Genomic DNA, 22,776 nt, shown 5'->3' with positions numbered 1-22,776 from the left:
TACGATATGGAGTAAATAAATCAATATTACTAAGTTTTCAAATGGTATCATATATATCAGCATAGAGGGCGTAAAATAAATGGGTTTTCCGAAATGTTCTTGTGAATTACCGAGATCGATGCGATAGTGGATTGCCGATGTTTATATTATATATTACCAACGAATCATCGAGTTAATGCCTGCGAGCAAATAGTTGCGCAATGGTTCTTTAATGTTCATTGAATATTTAGCAAAACGAATGTTATTTAACGTTGAATTATTCGCACAATTTCAATATTTATATAAATTTAATGATTGCAGTCATTTATCTGTCCATCAGTCTAGAAAGAAATATTATCAATATTGCTTCGTTTTCGTTGTGCGTGATATCTTATGCGCTCATTTCGGGATGAGACACAATCCCGAATTAAAGTCCCATATTGTTTTGTTTGGCTGGCAGTGGTCCGATGACTGGGAACTTTTTCTACTTGTATCGCCGGCGTCTCGAATTTCAACGTAGGGTTTTAATTTTGAAATGACCTCACTCTACGCTCGACCTGCTCTTTTTCCAGTCGCGTCGCTTGTTTCACGCTCGGCAACAAGCAATGCCCCTCCGATTACGTGAGGCGTGGGGGTTAAAGTAACGAGAACGTCGCGTTTGTCCGCGCTTTGTACATTTCTGCGGAAATTACAGGATGTTATTTGAACAGAGTGACGTACGTTTCGAGTTGCAGTTTGACAGGAACGCCAACGACAAAACCGACGATAAATTGCGCGAGTTAACTGTAATAAGCTACCAACTTTATAGTTCACACATATATATATATATATATATATATATATATACATTGTACATGTCCTATATATATTTGTCCCGCAATAGAAAAATCCATTCAACATTTGCAACTGATTTACAAGTCTGATTATTAATTGCCAACGTTTCGCGCTTGTAAGGTACTTTGCAACTTGTGCAACGAAACATCCGTAAACAAACTTCTGTCTAAGCACTGTTTTGTGTTGGCGCAAAAAGAAGCTCCGAATTTCGCGGCGACGCGACGTTAGACCAGGTACTCCGCATAACTATGCACCGGATGCTGCAGATATTATAACCACGCATGCTGCGCTACACGCTGAAGGAGCAAACACGGATCAGCAATCCCGCCATGTTTGTTGTTGGACAACGTTGTGCCTGGAACTTTTGGTATCACGGGATTGGGTGTCGGTCGAGCGAATCTCCGCGAGTCGGCGAGTTACACACGGCAGACGGGAAATCTATTTTGTTTCGCCACGGCGGTTCCGCGATTGAGATTCACGCACGGCTACCAAGAGCGCCTCGGTCCCGCTCGGTACTCAGTATTCGGAGCGTACCGCAGCGTAGGATCGAATAAAATGGTACGTTTAGTTGCCCGTTACTCCGATAAAGCCTAGTCGAGACGGCCTATAGTATCAATTTTTCAAGGCTCTCGAGACGAGGGAATTTCTCCGTCCTGCCATAGTAGCCACAGTAGTTTCTGTCTTCCAACGAAAGCTATAGTGCGCGTGTAACTCGTACAAAGAGCATCGAAAGCTGCCACTATTTTACACATTTCTATAACGTTTAACGTACGGATATCTTTACGCGTTATATATCACCGGTCACTTTCCAATATTTTCATGAAATCAGAATTACAAATTTATTAGCAGTTTTTAAAAACGTTATTATGCCCGATAATATTTTGTTTGTGCGAGATGAATTCTAAATGCAATAATTATACATATAAAGCTACGGAACGTGCATGCATGTGTGCTCGCGTATACATATATACGTGAAGAAATAGAAGCAATCAAAGCCAAGCGGAGGGCAAGAGAGAAAAAGAGAGAAAAAGGACGGTAAACAAGCTCTCATTTCTTTTTTTTTCCTAGTACACGTGGCGTATCCGTAAAATTGATAAAGTTTCGTGAAAACTTTTATAATACCCGGCTGTGGAAGAATGTTCAAGTATATACGAGCTGGCAATTTATGTTGCACCAGATCGCGACGCGACGCTCTGTCCCGAAGTCGGCCATGGGCGGGCACGAGGATCGCTTCGTGCCGTTGTATGCATCTACGTGGGTGCATGCAGACTGTTTATCACACTTTCGAGGAGTATAACCGTCGTTAAAATCGTCCTGCGATCTACATTACAAAAGATTCGCCGTCGACTCGCAGTTCGGCACCGTGCGCGTATCCGAGAGCGTTCGGCCGCGCCGCCGAGCTTCCTTCGTCGTTTCCTTCCTTCCTTCCTGGCCCTGTCTCGGCCGGACTCCTCCCAACTTTGCAATTGTAATCAACGATAACGATTCCGGCACCTCGTTCTACTATTCGCGCGGAATAACTCTCGAAATGCAAAACGATCCTGTACCAAGGTGGTATTTAAAACGTCGCCCATAGATTCCTTTTTTTTGGGGGGGGGGGTGGTTACTTCCTGCACGCGTTCGCGTACGTGTTACGTTACAATTTTTATAGTTCACGTGTTGCGAGACCTCTGTCAGTGTACTTCGCCGTGTACTTCGAGTATTTTAATAGTCAGCAACTACGTGCATCATCGATGTAGGTTTAGCTTCGCTTAAAAATTTAAGCGGTTAATGGATGACCAAAGTTGGCGAGTCTCGACGGTTCCGGCCGAACAAGCGTGGCGCGGCGCGTTTTCCGCTGTATGACTTGACGCAACAATACGACGTACGATACGCCCGTATCAACTTTGCCGAGTTCGTCGGAAATATTGCGTTGAAACTTCGGCGAAGTTCGGAAGCGGAATACGCCAGGTTACATTAAAGCGTTGCTGCTAATACGACTGTAAGTTTCATACGTTTGATACCGACGTGGATACGTATGTACAAAGAGTCAGACAAACACGAGACGCGCATATATATATATACTTGAATGTGTCGAAGCGCGACGACCCCGACGACGACGACGACGACGTTGTTTTCCAAAAGCTCTGTCCTACTTCTTCGTCGCGCGTCGACGATGGATTCGTAAATCCGTCACCGTCTCGAAGCTCGACGAGTCGAGTTCTCTCACCAGCCACGTCGCGAGGAATATGTCGTTCGCTAACTGCCAACGCTGCCATCGCTGCTGTCGACGATATTTGGACCGTTCGACCGAATTCCGAAACTTCCGGTCGATGTCCTTTGGCGCGCGTCGTCTCGACATCGTGACTAAACGACTGCGAATCGACGTAGCGATAAGTTTCCGTGAGAAACGTCGATGGTTTGACGCGACACCGTCCAAACCCGTCGGTGGTGAGATGTCTCGTCTGCAAGAAAATACGGTACGATCGATGATCGAAAACGACGAGGAAAATAGATTTTCGCGTTATCGCGCAAAGCGCTCGCGCCGGGAGACAGATCCGCTTTTTAGACCGAGGGGGAGTCTAATTAACCATCGTCGCGGAAGACAGGACTAATTGCAAGAAGGGCGGGTTACACCGAGTAGACGTCATAAATTTCGCGTCCTTCGCACTTGCAATGGCGTTTGTCGTTACGGGGTAATTCGCGATTATCCAGCTGCCATTGTCGTCGTGACGTCGATTATAACGACGAAGAGCAAGAAATTTGTCTGCTGGATGTTGCGATCTCTCTCTCTCTCTCTCTCTGTAAGAATGTCATAATTACTAGTTTCAAGCGTGAGTAAAGACATATATATATACACATATACAGACGCCGCAGAGGGAAAATGTATCGCGCGACTCGGTTGACACGCACATATCAGTCCGAGATGACATCAGCCATTCCCCTAAGGAAATGTCCTAGTCAGCGCGTAGAATGTTATTTCTGCAAGATACCGGCGGGTCCTTTCTAAGACGCGCCATATCGATTCGTCGTCGAGAACATCGTTGTGCTTGTGACAGTTCGGGAGTGAGACCCGTCTGGTTTCCTGCGAGAAGGGAGGGAGCGCGAGGGACTGCGAATCTTTTCTTGGTGTCCGTTCCAGTTCGATTGTCGAATGCCTACTTCGATTTGCGAGAGCAACCCCGTCTTTTTCGAGGATCCTCCGACGTCTATTTATGTGGGCCCCGAAGAACGTACCCGCATCCCTTAGCGCGATAATTCAGCCGCGAAGTTTCAAAGATGGGGGGGGGGAGGGAGGGGGAGATGGGCGGAGGTGCACGGCCAAGGGGTAGGTAGGTCCCGCTCGTAAAAATTAAACTCAAACTTGCCGTTAACATTCATAATACGGAGCCGCGGAGCGACTTTGCCGGAACTTTGCCGCCGTATCTCTTTCCACCGTTGCAAAATAGGTCAGGATCCATTTTGCCGCGTTTCAATTATGCGATAACGCGCCAACTTTCGACTCTGCTCGATGGTAGCCGGAGGACGATAAAATACTCGGCATAATCGAGCGATATTCATCCCTTAACTGACGGTAGTAACGGCACGACAAAGTTGTCTCCCACCACCCGCTTGATATTTGAGACAGATTGTCTGCCTCCGCGTTTCTCTCCGTGCCCGTGCGCCCGGGCAGCCTCGCGCGATGCACTCCTTAACTTTCTCGCGTTACGGTGCGTTACGCGGGTATCCTCGAACGATTCTCGGCAAGATGAACACACTTCGCCGCATCCATTTGTTCCGTTACCGGGATGCCCGCCCAACGCGCGTGCGCTACGATCCAAGCTCACCCGCGGGTGATAAACGGCGAAACGCGTCGCGAGACGCATTGCTATCGCGATAGAATGCTCGGCGGAAATTGAAATTTTGACGGGACATAGGTGCCCATAGGAGAAAAGCCCGGAATACGGCTCCGTGCCCCATCCACGAATATATAAGATCGTATGTCACGGCCTGATCTTGCGCCGCGAACACGTTCCACGTCGATAAGTTATTCTCGATGATGCCCGCGTCGTCCATCTGCACCGGAACATTTCCGATCGATTTATGAGAAGACAATATACGCGTGTAAATTTACGCGCGTCTCGCATAAGCGGGAGATTTCACTCGAGATCGTTATTTCTTTGCAGACACGCGGTAGAATCAAACTTATCGTTAAAACTGATACGTTGCGCACTTACTTTCCATGAAAGTATATGTTGCTTTAAATCCTCTCGAATGGCGAGACGACGTTACTCCCTGAAACTCCAAGGAAAGCCGCGGACCGTTGCTCATGATAGGCCGCGCCGGTACTTCTCCGCAGAACGAATCTATTTTGTCCTTCTTTCCATCTATATGCACGAACGCCACCAATGAATCGACCCCCTCGCAGCTGCAATAAAAAAATTATATATTTATATAATGTATTTTTTTCAGATATTATATATTTTACACACGTGTGTGTACATATTATATTTGCAAAATTAATTATTTTATTCGAGCGCATATCTGCGGCTGAGTACGCAGCAACCAAAATTTGATACTTTCGAACGCGATAATTATTATTGTGGAAAACCAACAATTTCCATATAATTTCAATAATTGCAGATAAAGTATCTCTTGTGCCTCTTGCACGCGGTCAGTTCATCATGTAATATATTCCATGATGGTATCGAAGAGTGAGGAGAGAAAATACAAAATATAGCAATTTGAGTTAAAAGGAAAAAAAAATATTTGCGTATTCAGAATTTTATGATCATTTTAGTGAAATAGCGACTCACATTGTAACATCTCACGTGACGTTGATTATTTAGTTAAAAAAAATTGTTGGACGGAATAACTGTTCTACAACATTGCGCAGTCGTGTCAGCGTTGCTTCGACGTACCGTGCAGGCCGTGCAGCCTTCGTTACGAGAGTCACGAAACAATATTCGATAGGAAAAACTTTTCATTTCCTCGACAAAAGACGCTTCGCTACCGGGGGGACTCGTATTTCCATTTCTGATTTCACGTCCCGTTAGAACACAAGGAACAGGAATCAAGATGTATTTGTCCCGGTACGCGCACCGGAGCGTGTACTGCAACACGTTGCACGTTGTCCAATTTTATATTCTGTGCTTACGACGCGCCGCTAGCGAACTTTGAACGATAACTCGACACCGAGTTGACATTCTCGAGCCTGGACTTTCGTTTCAAAAACTTTTCACGCGAGAGCTCGCTGTCGACCACTTTAAAGCGGAAATTATCCATTGCAATCTGTTTGTCGAGTTGGAAATGCCAAATAATTCAGTCAGTTGTAACCAATTAATGAAATAATTACTTTCGCTCATTGCATAATACGCTTGTTAAGATAGTAGATTTCACATTCAAGGTAACCATCTTACGATAGTAATTTACATTTACAACATGTGTTGAGAATATGCAATAAAATAATATAAAAATGTGTATGTGAAGACAAAAGGGAAGATTGATCCAATATTTTGCAATAATTTTGCTTGCGACTGCTGGACCAATCAAATATTTGAATGGATACACCGAGAAGTCATACACATTGTATTTATCAGCAAATATGTTGCAAGTGCTGTTTCGCAGAAAATTCCTCGAAAAATAATGAAAGTTACGTTGATGAAATTGCTATACAGTATGAGTTTTGCTGCTGATTTCTCTCTTTCTCTTTCTCTGAAATGTATTTAAATTTATATTGAAATGTAATATTGAAAACGCAGATATCCTACATTAAACTTTTATTTGATCTAACAACAAATCTGATGACAGACTAGTAAAAGTAAACATGATGTAATGTGTTGCAAAGAACGTACTCGACAAGAGATGCATTTCGAGCAAAGAAACCAACTTTGAGAATGTTGTGTTTTAAACATACATATACGGTCTAGTTTACGTCAAGTATATAATTACAAAACTTTCATGAATTGTTAAACGTAAAAAAAAGCAACGTATCTTCTTCTTCTTTTTTTCCAAAATGATATGGCAAGCTTTAAAAGAACAATCACGTTAAACTGATTTTCGCATACAAGTAACCCCGTTCCCTTTCTGCGTTTAGCGTTTGAACATTCCTATTATGCTCCTCTTATTTGAGCTGAACGTGCCGTGGTTTACTGTATCATAATTACGCAATTGTCCTGCGGGCACAACCCACAATAGATGGCTTTTAACCAGCCAATTTACAATTCGCAAGACATAGTGAGAGAGAACCAATATAACGCACAATAAAGAATATTATTTGCCCGCGCACAGACAGGCCTGCATGTATGATCATGTGCAGTGATTTCGTACATGAACAAATTTGTGTGGCGTTACTGCATGAATGCGCGGCCATATGCTCGGAGGAAAATTTCGACCAATCTATTCGGATGATTGGAAGGAAACTGGGCAAGAAAATCAGATGATAACGCGAACTGCTCTCCAACGTCCTATTCAGAAGAAATCACCTTAGCATTTGAATGCACTCACGTTTCCTATGTGTAACATAAGTAGATGTACGAAGCGTCCATCTTGTGTCTTATGAATAGATACGATAACGCGAGACTGTGATGCGCTTCCGTTCCTTTAACGTGATATATCTTCGTGAAACAACATAAAATATGATACATCATAATATTGACGTTTGCATTTTTCAAATATTACTTTTTCTAGAAAACATGCACATATATGTCGTCAATTAAGTGTAATTTCAATTATACTAGTAATGTGTGTAAACTTATTTGAAACCTTACCGTTTCGCACTGTTATCGTAAAGAAAAGAGCAATACGTTGAAACAGTCATATTATTTAAATATACGTTACATATCTTGTTATATTGATCGTAGCTCCCGGAGTTTATTTAATCGCACTATCATTTCAAAGATAAAGAAGCTCTTGTGGTGGTGCACTGGTAAAGTGTACGGTGGATAATTATAGAGCGGGGCAAGTACCACTTAAACGTCAGTTCAATGGTACGCGCAAACCCTAATTAAATCGTGTTTAAGAACAGCCACGTGGAAAAGGAATGAGAGGATAAGTGATCACAGCGAGCGCAATTGTCGAGGAACCCGCAGCGGTTGTATCGTAGCGGTTTCCCCGGGATTTCCTATGCTGATCTCTCGGCCATGACGACAGGTCCTTCAATCTCTAGAGGAAATGCTCGCGGCCGCTCTCCGATGCTTGGAAACTTGAAGGTGTTCTCGAAAGCTTGGTTAGGTCAAAATTTTTGAGGCTAAGAATCTTTTGTCGGATTCAAATAAAATTTCTCGCACTGGTAAAGTGACAATGCAACTTTACGTATACGAATGGGCGAATTTGGGCGAATGGGTATTGACCTGGAAGGAAGGAAAACGCGATGTGCGTAAACGTGCCAGAAAAATTGGAAAATCTCCGAGGCAACAATTTTACTGCACATTTGCTAAATTGGAACTATGATTTCTTCACTTTTGATAACACACAATTTTTGAAAGCAATAACACGTTAAATACCAGTCTTACTCTTAGGCCAGCTTTTACGACGAGGTCGTTTCTCATGAAATTTTAAGATTGCACTTATCGTAATCCGATGCGGCGGTTTAAAAGAAGAGTAGGCGACGTCTGTTACGTGCATGTAAATACATAATGTACTTGGTAGTATATGCTTTTTGTGTCATAAGAATGGACTGACGATTCTGAACCCAATTACAATATGTATCGTTACGTTGCTACTGAATCCAATGATGTCGAATGTACTCGTGAAAACTGGATCCGGGCAATGGGCATTGCAACGTACGAATAAATCGCGCGACCGTACAAGTTCGCATTTTTCAGATATAATTTTCCGACTGAAGATATACAATACGTACAACGGACGTAGTTTAACAGCGAGACTAGACTACTATTACGTTAATAGAATATCCCACAATCAGTTACGTGATGATATATTTAATACAATTAAGATTAGAAAATCTGATAAACTTACTCATTTGGATTTTTTGGCGGATTAAACAGATTCAAGTCCTGGAATATCACCTGCACCCGTTCCTTTCCTCTTCCTTGGAAGTCGTATGTACAGTGTGTCCTAGGTGGATATGGGTTCGGGTATCCAGGTGACATAACTACGCCCGTTTTTGTCGAATCGCTGTTGTAAACCACGTCGCAGAGCGACGCTGTAACAAAGAGATGCACGGTGACTTAACGAGCAGCAACAGTCGACGAATAAAAAAGGAATGTAACGAAAGTAATTAATTGACGCACAGCCAAAGGAAGAAAAAAAGGCCAATTAAATTACGCGACAGTTTCCTTCGTAGCTACCCTCATCTTTTTGCGCTGAAAGAAAATTCGTACGTTGTACGAATTAAATTATGAATATTTCGTGTTTTAATTACAAGTGCTTGCGCATCGACGCCTGCTATAATATGCAAATGAGCTCTGCTGTATCACGAGAAAGCGCGTTGCATAAAAATCACACAAACACTACAAAAGTATGATAATAATCATGGCGCATATTTATTAGTTCTATTAGCGAAAATAAAATATTTTAAATTAAAATATACCAACGAATTTTTAAAATCCCGCTCGCGTAGAAGGTACAATGGCAAATATGGAGAGAAAAACTTTTATTTGGATTAGCTACGGCAAATAATTTTACAACAAACCGTCTATTTGTTATCAAATAAATTAAAATTGTCATACAAAAGGTATTCACGTTTCTAGCTTTGTCGCGTTTCTTTTTACAGTTCATCGTCTTTACGTGTCTGCACTATTCGCATAGCGTTAAGATCGAACGAGTCTCACAAGAAGGAAGATATGAAATTATTTAATGTGATAAATATCTTAACCCGCTTTTGCCGCGTATAACGGTACCGCGATTGTAGCGCATATTCGTTTCGAGTCTCTACGCTTTAATCTTCCCGACAGTTATTAATCTTTCCGTAATTTAACGCCAGAATCGCTGAGGTACGCTTCGCAAGATGAATCTTCCGAAGAAATGCCGTCATTAGGCAACCCCTGGCGTTACGAACGCGTGAGCGTGCGCACTTGTATATTTTCTCGTGAATATATTTTCCGTGTTTCTCCCGCGTGTTTCTTCCCTCTCGCAGTAAACAGTGCATTGTCTATTCGTGCGTAAGCTATTAGCGTAAACTATTCCGCAATATGATTGTAAAATTCAAAGTTTATACCACGCTGCACATTCGAAGGTACCTATATATAAAATTACGTTTTACGAGATCACGCTTCATATATAAAAAAATTATGATGGAAAATTACATAATTGAGATGTACAACTGAACATGTTCGTCGTTACGCAATCGTAGCTGCGATAATTATCGCGCGGGCATTACCTTCCTAAACAAATCGCTCACACGAGCCATCGCGTACAGTGTTAACTTACCGTTGACTTTTGGTTCAGAAACTGGCCAGCGGTAATTAATATTGCTATACGATGCGTATAATCGGGATGTCGAAAAGCTGGCTTAGGGATGCAACAATGCATCGTTAAATACAGGACTATCTCGCAATTCATCGTTTGGCTGTGCAATACACGTTTCGATACGTGTTTGTATCTATAGTGTATAGTCTAGGATACGAAGAAATTCGATAAAACTGTCATTTGGCCAGGGTCGTCGTTGCTGGGATCTCATGATTCAAAGCCAACACAAGGCCGACAATGGCTTTTATCGAGTTTGAAAAAAGTGTAGCGTAATATCTCGGCCAGGCAGCTACCTTAACGACCTGTGCGTGGACTCAAATATATGTATATATATTCTTTATACATATATTGGATCAAGCTATATGTATGTATGTTCTTCGAACTAACGAGAGAAGATATTTGTATCAGTTCCGGCGTGGCGCTTTTAAGGTAACGCTTGAGAGGGAAAGGCATTGATACAAGGACTTGGATACGCTGAAACTGGAAAAGCGCGAGGTATCAATGCGTCGCGTCGTCGTCAGTCATGAATGTTGTATGAATGTTTATATCAGAAGCATATACTTATCTCGAACTTTGCGTTGCTACGAGAATATTGGAAATATCGTTCAAACGCTGTGTTCAAGCTCTTCCTTTTTCATTCGTTTTCTCAGCGTGATTTTTAGCTCAATTTCCGCTTTGAGACTTATGTCTACGGTAATGTAATACGTGACATATGTTAAGGAAATACATTTAAATCTATGTTGGTTGAATATTTGAAGCACAACGCCGTTTTTTTTTTTTTAATTTAATAATAACATATTTATTTTTCTTGTTGAGAAAATTGTATCCTCCATTAATTTTCTCTACCGTTTTTCAGTCGTTTCGTCTCAATGCATAATTTTCACTCCAACGGCATATTATTGAAAATGTGGGACTGGAAATGTGCATTATGCTGTGCCGTAATATAGCCACTGCCGTCTAAAGCTTTCTTATTGTCGAGCATTGCGTTGTGCCCTATATATATATATCTGCGGAGAAACTTAGGAAAATGCGCACGCCGCAAAAATAAAGAAAGCAGAAGGCAGAAGCGGACATTACGATTTTGTACGCATCTATAATGTCGTGAAAATAGTATGCAACGGCTTTACGAGGCGAAGCGATATTGACCGTGTTTAACGATATTCGATTAAAAATACATTAATTCTGTGAAACTCAGCGTTGGTGTAACTTAATTGTGTGACATACACAATTTTTTTTTCCCAATAATTAATCTAGAGATTTATTGACGGCTTCAAGGAGATTTAAGATTATAATTTATATTTTGTACATACGTTATTTCTATGTACACATGACACTTATTATTTAAGCTGATCATTCGCTGTGAGCGTCGACTTTCAAACGTTTCGTTTGTAAGGGAAGCCAAATAACGAAAGGCAAGGACATCAGGAAAGGCTAGGGCATCAGGAAAGAGATGCACGGCAGAAGCGGCAAACGTTTTAATTTGCATTCATGAGCCGTCCTCTCAAAATTCTTAGAGTCACCAAGTATTCCAACTACGTCTCCCGTTATATTTGGGGAACGAATTCACTTACGGCGATCAATTTCTATACCGGCGAGAATATCGTGCTGTCAGATGTGGCTATTCGTGGTGAGATTGGCAATCGACAGTTTTTAGAATAGTGATCGTTGCATATGTAAACTATCATATATTATGTATGAGGAAAGAAAATTATGTTGTTGAAATTCCTTTCCAACTTTCGTACAAGTTATGACGGCAAGGTGTCTAAAAGTCAGTGTCATATCCTAATAATCTGCAAAACGCCGCGGCCCGCGATTAACGTTTTAATTTAAAGCGACGCAAAATTTTACGCTGTATAGTCGCTTTAGCCGCGAAAAAAAAATTCTCAGACCTATTACTCCTACGGTGACGATCTCACCACGCTGTTTTACAAACTTCCGCCTCGTGTCGCGTAATTGCGCGTGGACGCAACATGTACGTGGTAATACGTGGTGATAAGTAAGCGGCGTTGCACTGCGTTGCACTGCGTTGCACAGCGTTGTCGGAATAGTTTTAAGCTCGTTTCACTGGCGGGTGCGAGATATATTCGCAATCCACCTGCGTGGCAGGCGGTCAGCAGCGCACGGAAAGGCTCCATGGTGGTCTATAATGTAACGTAAAACCGTTGACAATCCCCGTCTTACCACAATCGCGGATTTCCTAATTAAACAGCACATTTAGCCGGGAACAAGCGAGTCAGCAGCCGCCGCGCGCCGCCGTCCCGGCGAGTATTAATAATTTACGAACTTTGTTGAAATTAATTTGAACGCCATTTGTGCGAGCCGCGTCTTGGCGGTAAGTCCTGTTCTAACTCTGCAGATTTAAGCAACTCTCCCTTCTGCCCACCCATATCCGCCCCTCTCTCAGCAGAATCCGTACCGGGGATATATCCGCATGGGTTTCCGGTTCCGCTCGAATGATGAACGTTCATATTTTCTTGCGCATTTCGGCGTAACCGCGAATACGAACATCCGTGCGCGCTGCGTGCTTGTAACCGTAGTTGCCGTCGACAGCAAAAAGTTCGTCGCCCCGCCATGAAATTTAATTTAGACTTTAAATTAGATTTTTTTTCGACATCTTTCCGATCATTCCGAAGTGACGATCCCACGATGAAAAATTACTTTCTTCAATCGCGCGATCTATATACCTATATATAGATACGCCTCGATATCGATCCTCTTAAGCGCAGATATTGTACATATAGAAATAAAATTATCGAAAATCTGTTGAAAACGTACGTTTTGCTTCCTCTCAAAATTTACGGAATCTTTCTATTTTTCAATTCGCGTTCGTAGAACGTCAAGCGCACTCGCAGAAAATATATCAAGGTTCGTATATTTAATATAAACTTGAGTTATGGCCGTGAAAAAAATATCACCGATCAATCTTTCACATCGCATTAGCTTGCAGCGATATCAAAAATGTTTTTTTTATAAATAAGAGAAGCTATGGATACCTCTTTTATAAATAGCTTTTAACTACAATGTCGCACGTACGTAAGATAATTGATTAATTGCAGATTGTTTTCCAGACAATGGCGTTTCATTGCATAAGCGTTACTAAGTGCTCTTTAATGCGTGCTTTTTTCCTTTTTTGCATCGTTTTTTCGAGCGATACGAATAGCTGCTACGAATATATGAAGATAAAAAAGACGTAGCCTGTGGCCTAGAAAAAGGTTATCACCTACTTTACTGGCTAGCGAGCAGCTCGTTTATCGTTTGCAGACGCGTTAAGTGACCTTTGAAATCTCGCAAGTTCAGCATACTTTATTATTTGGCAAAGGTCAATAAGTTCAGCGTTAATTTTATATTCTCTTATAATAAAATTTTGAGAATATATACATACATTTGACACCATCTCGACCTTCACTGTGTGAATTTTTTTTCTAATATAACCAAGATAACAAAATTTCATAAATATGTGATTTCTATTTTGATGACAGAATGAAGAAAAATATTTTGTAACTGCCGCAAATAATAGAAAAATTTAACTTGCAAATCCATTTATCGTTGAAAATAAATCATTGAATGTTTCAACGTATTTCAATGCCCTTAAAAATCTACTGTTGTATTGAAGAAAAGTCTTTGCGGAAAACTTTTTTCAATTTTTCGAAGCTTTGCCAAAACCGATAATCAAAAACCCTTGAATCTCGCGGGTGACGAAAGTTCATAAAACTCGCCGAAGGCCACAATGAATTTCGTTGGAAACGCGATCGACAACGTCCAACGCAAACACAATCGGCGATTCGGCGCGGCGGTTGGTTCCAATGCTTTCTCCGACGATATTTAATGTCAACGATAAGACACGACAGTTAAGCCGGGCATGACGCACGCCGGAAACAGACCGGCGCGGCGCGGTCTTTACCGGAAAATTTTACGAGATTGTTGCAATGCGGATATACCGGTGGTTTTGTCTCAGAACGAGTCTGTAGAACATTGCACGTCGGATTCTCCGTTAAAGAAACAAGGAGGAAACGAGACACGAAGGCGGACGGACGAGCTTCTTCGTCGCCCCAGAGAGGCGATAAGGGTGCCGGGGACGAGTAAGGAAATGAGAGAAGAAACAGCGAGAGAGCGAGAGAGAGAGAGAGAGAGAGAGAGAGAGATAGTGAGCGAGTGAATGAACGAGAAAGAGAGAGTTGCGGAGGCAGGTACGGAAGGAAGGCAAAGACGGGCTGAGCAGGAGAACGGAGCGGAAGGCAACTTACTTAACGTTGCTACAAAATGGAACGGTAACTAATTCCGACTAGGTCGGTTGATTTATCGGCTTTTCGCACCGCGTCGTCGCACTTTGTCGCTGCTTTCCCGATGACTCCGCCCGACTTGTCTCGTCGTCTCTCGCTTCTCTCTGTCTCTGCCTCTAGCTCTCGCTGATTCGCCGTTCGACGCGATCCCGTTCGCGCGTCTGCCTATTGTGCTGTTTGCGTCTCGTAAATTATAATTAAATTATTTTTCGTCTTTATACAAGTATAAGACAGATCCTTCCATCTCACCCCTGCGCTGCGTTTTTCCACGCGTTCGCCGGCGTCGCCGTCGCAACCGACGCCGTCGCCGTCGCAACCGCCACCGCCGCCGCTGCCGCCGTTCTCTTTTTTCGTCGCCGTCGCGGCCAGTTTTCTGCTCGCTTCGCAACGGTCGAATATTTTGATCGATATCGTTTCCAATGTTCGATCGCCATTTCCATTAGCTGATGAGCTCCTCTCTCCTCTCTCGCGCGCGCGATCGGGAAAGAATAGAAAAAGTTCGTGGACGAATGGTGCAGGAACGATGCCGCACCCCCCCCCCCGTAAAGGGAGAGATAAACTCGTGCTTTGTGCAACGGGCTGTGTCAACGCGCGCGGCGCACGCGTTAAAGTCAATGAAATATTTAATCCTTGCGCCTCGCTTATTTCTTTCGCATCGTTGCGTCTCGCCATAAATTTCTGAGAATTTGAAAGATCTGGATATGAATTGATTGTGAAATGGAATTTTGCAGACCATCGGTCTTGATTTCACCGACACGTGACGAATTTGCAATCTCAGAGCAATTTTCTCGGAGCAAATCTCAATGAAAAGTTTAACCGATGTATTCAGCTTTTTTTTCTGTCCGACCGAATCGATATTCGTGGGACGCTTGAGATCGGTACATTGACCTCAATATATGATTCGATATAGATGAAGTATCCATCATCTATCAATGCCAACAAGCTCGCGCGGAGTTCGTCCATCGAGATCTCAATTAGCGACGATAAAGCTCCTAGTATGAATGAACCGTCTGCATCAACGGACCGCGTCGCAACTTCGTAATCCTCAAACTCGGTTATAAACTTAACCCTTTCAACGCTAAGCCGATGCAAAATAGTCGTTACACGATGTGCTCAATGTAGTCAAATGAGACGTGGAAGCTCCGACTAAGCAGCATGTGCCAAGGATAGTCAAGCGCGCAGGATAGCCCGCTAACGGACGCAGCGTTAGGAGTGCAATCAAGAACGATTCTTTAGCGATGACAAGATTTAACACGGGAGAAAAAAAAGTACAGAAAAAAGAGCTGGTGTTCGGCAGTGACGTATCGTGGTCGTTCCAAGAGCAAGTCAGATCGAACTAATTACCATGAAAAGAATTACTCTATGAAAAAGTATTAAGTCTGGGATATATAAAATCTTTTCTTTCTCTAATTTCACCTTTTTCCGCCAGCCGTAGCCATCCGAGGATGTAATTTATCTTAAAAAACCGCAGAAGGATTAAGAGCGAGTTTAAAAGACGTTTTCGAGAGATAATCTCTATAATTTGCCGATCGATATAATCGCCAAATATTTTCCGAACAATTTTTCAAACGATTAAATTCTCATTCCGTGTAAACGTTTCGGCAACTGTGGAACACAGTTTCCGCGGCCCGCGCGCACGTATCTTCGCCAGACATCCGTTAAGACCACAAGCTAACGGGATTCAGACTCGGCGCGAAACGACGACCATTCTTCACACGGAGAAGGTACCTTCGTCCTTTTATTTTTTTCTCACGTTCGTCCGACGGACCCGAGACGATCGGTAATCGTGACAGCCGATCGCTCTTCCGGAATTCAGGTGGAGGACAACGAGTTCCGTGAGGACTTCTCTTTCTCTCTCTCTCTCTCTCTCTCTCCTCTCTCCTTCTTACTTTTTTCTCTCTCTCTCCTGTTTCCTCTTCGTGCCTCTCTTACATCCGAGAGAGTCGAGGACGAGGCAGGTGGCAATGATTAACGCGTTTCCCAAGTGTCTACGGTGAAACGTGAAATTTTGCGGTTGCCCGGAGAATTCTGCGAATCCGCGGAATTCGCGTGGTCAGAGGACGAGTCTCGGTCGTTCATCATGCGAATACCCGCACGATTCGTTGTGGTTCTGCACGGCGCGGCGTTAAGGAGGCCCACGTAGGACCGGGTGCAAGTCGAAGAAACTGGCAATTAAGTGTCACTCGCGCTCGCGGACGGGATGAAGAATCGTCGGTCATTCGGTGTATGAGGCGCTTATATTAGCACGGGATGTAACGGAACGCGAGCTCGTCGCGGTCCGGCGCGTGGCACGCTGCGGAAGTTTTATACCATCAGCGTCGCTCTAAACGCCGTTATATTAAAGCGACGCCAGCTTTTTAGTCGCACAAAATGTTCGGTAATAAAACGCGAGTTATGAAGAGTTGGAGTATTAAATATCTTGGTATAACCACACAAGCGGGTCCCTGCAGATTAACAAACGGAATCGTTTCTTCGTACTTTTCCTTTTTGATCTTTTGAACATATTCCACCACATCTAAAGTGCCACCACTCCGTCACTATACTCCGACCAAGCGTTCCCTCGTCTACGTCCGGATTGCGGTTACGTCCTCCTAGAAACGTAAATAGATCTTTGCACGCCCACGCATATACTTGTGGATTCTCCGAATCCTCGATTTTGGGTAATGTCGCCGTTTCGGTGATATATTTCACATTGATCACTCGGGTTCTTTCTCTGTTGACTCGCAGAGAGCGCAGCTGTTCACGCGTAGCTGGTGACAATATATCACCGCGACGCAGGTAAATACGATACTGTTCCAATTTTCGGAGCAAGATAAAAATTCGCTATTCGCATTTTGTTGTTTGACTACGTAATATCCGAAATGTCGATAAACCACGGGCACAAAAGCATAACGCGGTGCATTGTGGCAGTCAACCAAAATGTTATTCAAAAATTTCCGAAATTTATCGAATTAACAAAGCTATATTTCCTTTACTCTCTCTCTCTATTTTTTTCCCGTTATTCGTGCATCCTCGTGTGCGAGTATATCTATTAAAAATCAGAATGCGGAAGACGAGCCTTTTCATGTTATTTAATTTTTTAAATTAATTTCGCTCACTTATCTAGCTGCATTTATTATACAATGTATATATGAATGAATAAAAGCGAAATATAAAACAGGATTCTGTCAAAAAGATGATTATATATTCAAGCTGTTGTCACAATTTTTCATTGTGATACGCGATTTATGATGTTATCGCGATTCTAAATGCATATTGCAAAACTCATATTAGCCTATATTGTTTCTCATCGTGTAATCTACCATCTATATACCATAAATTATCGCTCGAGAGCTCTCTGGTCGACATGTGTCTGCGGTTCGTTATTTTCCCTTGCAGCTAATAGATGCGATACAGATGTATCGAGTTCGGTTCGATGCGCTATTTCAGATCGAGTCGTAAATATTCCCTAATATACGCTAGCCATAACATATCTGTCCACGTAGACGCCGCGGACGCCGCTGAGAATGCAAACACATGCGCTTTCTTTTTTAATGGATTATATAATATATACATATAATGGATACACTGCTGCTTGTTAATATTAACAGTTAAAAAATTTCGTTATTCCGAAAAACTTTCTTCCATAATTGTAACGCAGTCCAATTAATCCAATTTAATTCAATTAAAGAAATAATTCACAAAAACATAACTTGCAAATAATATATTTCTGGAATTTAATTCGATACATATGTCGACCCACATGACACAAGCGTTCTTTGATCAAAAGCAATACGATAACAGTTTTTGCAGGAAATCCAATTTCCATTTCCAGATGCGACCATCGATGAATATGGAAGTACGAACTTTTCTAATAGCGTGCAACGGATAATCGGAAATTCGTGTAATCGGTTGGAAGCGCGCACGGTTACATCCAAATACACTTTCGCTCGTGTTCTGGCCGCAAGAGACGTGTCCTGTCGACGCTTGCTGAGGAAAAATTTCATTTCATCTCATTTCATCGATTATTTCCATTATTCGAAAAATGCATTCTTTTTTTTTTCATAATGAGAAGCTTTGTCGTGTCGCAAATATGCTTAATCCCCGAATTGTTTGTCCCTTTTCATTTCCACTATTGAAATTATTGCCATTGTAACGACACGCTTTTCAGTCGTGGCATTATTTAACTATATTTTGTTACATTTGGCTCGGGGACATGTTATTGTATGCAAAGCTTCCATTGCACATTTTATGCAGTTGCTCGTATAAAATCAAGTCCCGCGGGATAGTTAATGACGTCCTGTTCTCTGTTTTCTCATCCACGCCGCAGAAATAATACAATATATTTGCATGTATATCCGCTACAAACATTTATACCTCCTGAGGCAGGATTAACATTTAGACATTTTGTCCCCATACGAACTGTAATACTTATGAGAATTAGTATTTATTTTTCTACACGTTTTAATACGCAAGTATACACAACGATTGAGTTTAAACGGCATTTGTTTAGATTAATTAGATCGTGGTCTCTCTGTAATATAAATGCCATCGAAAACCGTCGCGTCGCGTCCTTCCGACTTCTATAATAAGAGCCTCGCTTCTAAACGTCCGAAGTCGAATTTTTATATCTTACTTCTCCATGAAAGAGTCATAAAATTATAATAGCGCACACAGTCCTGCGGCCTTTATAAAATGCTTTATTTAAACGCAATTTCCCGCTCGCAAATTCATGGAGATTCTACGAACAGTGACGGGCTAGAATCGACGCTCTTTATGGAAGATGAACTTAAATTTCCTAGTCGTACTTTCCTTTCCGTCGATAAATAATGTACGCTATTCATAAATTAATCTGCAAATCAGAGTCCCCGAGAGTGCGTTCGATATACAGGTGCGAGTGTTATGAAATTTCGCATAGCGCAGAAATTATCGCCCATACAAACCGACGAACGGTGTCTTGTCATTGATTTCTCTTCACGTCGAGACATCTCTGAGAAGAAAAAAAGGAGGAGAGAAAGAGGAAAAGAGAGCAAGATAACTCGCTTCGCAGCGTAATATGCGAATTCGCCTCCGTTCCGCTTCGCGTAAGATTAACTCCTATAATTGTCGTTCTTTGTAAATTCGGAGGAAAAATTCGAGGTTTGCATCCGCGCTCGCTGTTATATTATATGTCATTCGTATATATCGCGGCTCGTTATGGAATTCCCGCGGGTATAGCAAAGGCGGCGCGAAGAGAAAAAGGCGTGAGAGGGAAGACTCGCGATGGTGTCTTCAAAAGGAAGGAAATCGTACGTTAGAAGGAGGGAAAACCGGGATGGTGAGGCACGGTGATATCTGTCGAGTAATCTGTAGTCTCGCATAGCGAAGATTCGAGCGAGGACTCATGCGTCGCGCAGTCGCGCTCGTATTCTATCTTATCTGCTTTCGTTTGCTCGGTCGCGTCTAACAACGGTTAGTTTAGCCAGCGAGGACAGAGAGAGGAAAATACGAGACGCCGAAGAGATTACTTCCATAAAAAAAAGAAAAAAAAGAAAAGAGAGAAATGACCGCGCAGCCGAGCATGCTAACGTTGGGATTTATATATCGAAAGCTGCAATTTGACTCTTTCACTTCGGATACACGCGCGTTTTTATTATCGCGGAATGGCATGCACCGCACCGTCGCGTCGTGGTTAAAGCATTTTCGTCGATCGAATTGCGCCAGGGATAAGGCAGAAAACGGAAATTTGTACCTTAGTCAAAGGAGAGAAGAAAAATTAGATATCGGCAGTGGCGCGGACCTTCAAAGAAACGAAAAGTTGAATGAAAATTCTCGTCGGCGAATGCTACCTTTGCACGAGCACGATCACCGGTGTATACAGCGGAGACATTCGTGCCTCACTTAGCTCGCTCCCCGGATAAATTACTTTATCGTTGCCTTCTATCTTGTTATAAAGTCCCCAGATGAGAGAGTAGCGGACGGAAACGAGAGTTACTTACCGTATCAGCGACTCTCTCTCCGGCTCGAAACCGCTCCGGCGTTGGTATCCTTCTCCCTTAATACCGCGGGGGAAAAGTAGCGGGACGGAAATAAGAGAAAATCGAAAGGCCGGGTATAATAATGTAACGATTCCGCAACGAGGAGAGTTTCCACGATCGCGGATAATCACCGTATAGCTCCCCGTGATTTTTCTTCCAAGAAACTGACCCTCTTGCATCAGGACAACACGCGTGCACCATGGCAAACTCGGACTTATCCCAGATAGCGTGTTACTCTCGTGAAGATAAGATTCCGGGAGCCGTTGGAACAACGTTCACCGTGAAATCCTCGGTCCGCGTAATACCTCGGTTCTAGGATTGCCAGTGCCAGGATCCACCGACGTCGAGGTCGTTCGGAGATGTACTCCTGTGCCGGAGGATCTCCTCGATATCCGAATGGCCTCGCGGCAGGCGACTCGCGAAGGGGGACAACAAAACACATTAACACTAATCTGTCCGTACGTCGGACGCAGTCAATGGCGCGGCACGAATCCCATTTGTCGCCGGGCGACGTCTCGTGACATTATGTGCGGCTTTGCGAGATAGACGACGAGCGACCGTCTGCACGCGGCGATACGTACGTATATAAGTACAGAGAGCGCGAGAAAATCTTTCGCCAAACATAACAGGTGTCGTATACACGATTATTAATCGATTAGTACGCGATATTAGTACTACAAAGATATATTCACGATATTATTTTTCGCGTGTTTCGATTTGATTCGTCTAACATTCAATACTTAAAAATCGTGTTTTCTTTTTAATTTATATTACGTAATTTTTAAACATTCCTGACAGAAGACTTTTAGAGATAAAAGCAAGTAAAGTTACATTAAAAGAAGCTTAGACGAAGATTCGAAACGATCAAGCTTTTCGCGTGTCAGATGTGTCGGGAAAGCACGACTACGCTACGGTTTCCTTCGATTCAGCCCGGCCAAGTTTCAGCTTTCTAGATAGGAGAAGGTAACCGCGTAGAGATGCCGGAATACGAAAACGCGAGAGATCAAGGGAGAAGGAAGAGGATTCGTGGGTTCTGACCTGACCGCTTATCGAACGTGGTTAGCGGCACCAGCCACTCCCGGCTTATCCCTCAGGACACTGTCCACCAACGCCGAAGCTAGCTTGACTATCTGTCCTACCCGTCCGGCCCTTTGCATTTGGATTAGATGGTGCAGATTGGAATATAAGGATGGAACATAACGTCGACGCTTGTTTGATCTTTTTCGAAAGGTTCTGGCAGAGCAAATCTCTAATGAATTAATTCTTGAACTTTATGGTTGATATCTCACAAATGGCCACACACGAAAATTAATAGAATTTAATAATTAAGTAACAGAGTTTAATAATGAAACGTGGCTTATATTATAGGATTGAACGTAGAGACTATATTAAATATTTCCTCGCGGTAAGATATAACCGCAGTTACATACAGAGAGATCGGTGTAATTATCCTGCATATCTCCGGCACATAACACCGTTTCGCTCCACGACGATCTTAAGAGCGAGAATCACACTGCGCGAGTAGCGTGTGCATATATGCGCGGGTAGGAGGTGCAGGGGATTTATTAAAATTCCTATAGAGCCGTCTGCTGTGCAGCAGCTCGCGGAATTTGGAATTAGCTCCGTCGCTTTGCGTTAAAAGACAAGACGAACTTTGTGCCGCTGTGCGCGCGCGCGCGGTTATAACCAAATGACGCGCAGCGGAAAAGCGGAAATTGAATTCCACGACAGAAACCGTGCAACCACGCGCAACATTAAAACGTCGCCTCTGCGTGTTTGTATACAGATACGCTAAGTTTAGCGTAATGTCGCTCGCACAAAGAACTTTTTCTTTGAGCCAATATCGCGCAAGGTCGTCAATTATCTATATCTATTTTTCTTCTCGACTTATTTATATATCTATTCTCTTCTCGACCTTTATCAAGTTCGCGTCCTGTCCTTCTTCGGGACCTTCAAAGGCTTTTATAGGCTATCGGAACGTGCAATCGGACGTGTAATTCAGCTAATATTATAGTTTAAGACAATCTATTGTCTATGCAAAGAAATTTGTACTCGTATCGGACAAAGGTGTACATCTCGCAAGAATTGAAATTGGGAGGACCTTGAATTTGAATGTATGCAAGTGATAAGGACAGCGACACTCTCTCTCTCTCGACGCCTTGTGTGCGTCCTATACAAATGTACGGACGACCCATACACGTGGCGCATTTCGCGAGACCAAATTGCGCGATCGTGCGAATCGGAGAACCGTCGAACATTCGGGGGGGGATTACGCTCTCTCTGGGAATTGCCACGTGCCG

General features: G+C 42.9%; 2 protein-coding genes across 4 annotated transcripts in view; one reads left to right on the top strand and one right to left on the bottom strand.

Moving 5' to 3' along the window:
* M (zona pellucida domain-containing protein miniature) overlaps positions 1-22,776 on the top strand; it is a 267,575-nt gene that overhangs the window by 20,009 nt on the left and 224,790 nt on the right. The window lies entirely within an intron of this gene.
* The window catches only part of Sol1 (CUB domain-containing protein Sol1), a 232,044-nt gene that overhangs the window by 16,802 nt on the left and 192,466 nt on the right, over positions 1-22,776 (bottom strand). For all 3 annotated transcript variants that reach the window (XM_077410713.1, XM_077410711.1, XM_077410712.1), the window contains exons 9-10: positions 8,749-8,935; positions 5,010-5,200 (exon numbers count right to left, since the gene is read on the bottom strand). In XM_077410713.1, coding sequence (XP_077266839.1) covers positions 5,010-5,200; positions 8,749-8,935 — 378 coding nt within the window. The remainder of the gene's footprint in view (positions 1-5,009; positions 5,201-8,748; positions 8,936-22,776) is intronic.

Source organism: Temnothorax americanus, unplaced genomic scaffold, assembly GCF_048541705.1.
Source record: "Temnothorax americanus isolate GAGA-0224 unplaced genomic scaffold, ASM4854170v1 Scaffold29, whole genome shotgun sequence".
Lineage (NCBI taxonomy): Eukaryota > Metazoa > Arthropoda > Insecta > Hymenoptera > Formicidae > Temnothorax > Temnothorax americanus.
The sequence above is the reverse complement of the archived record's forward strand: the minus strand, read 5'-3'. Positions and strand labels throughout refer to the sequence as shown.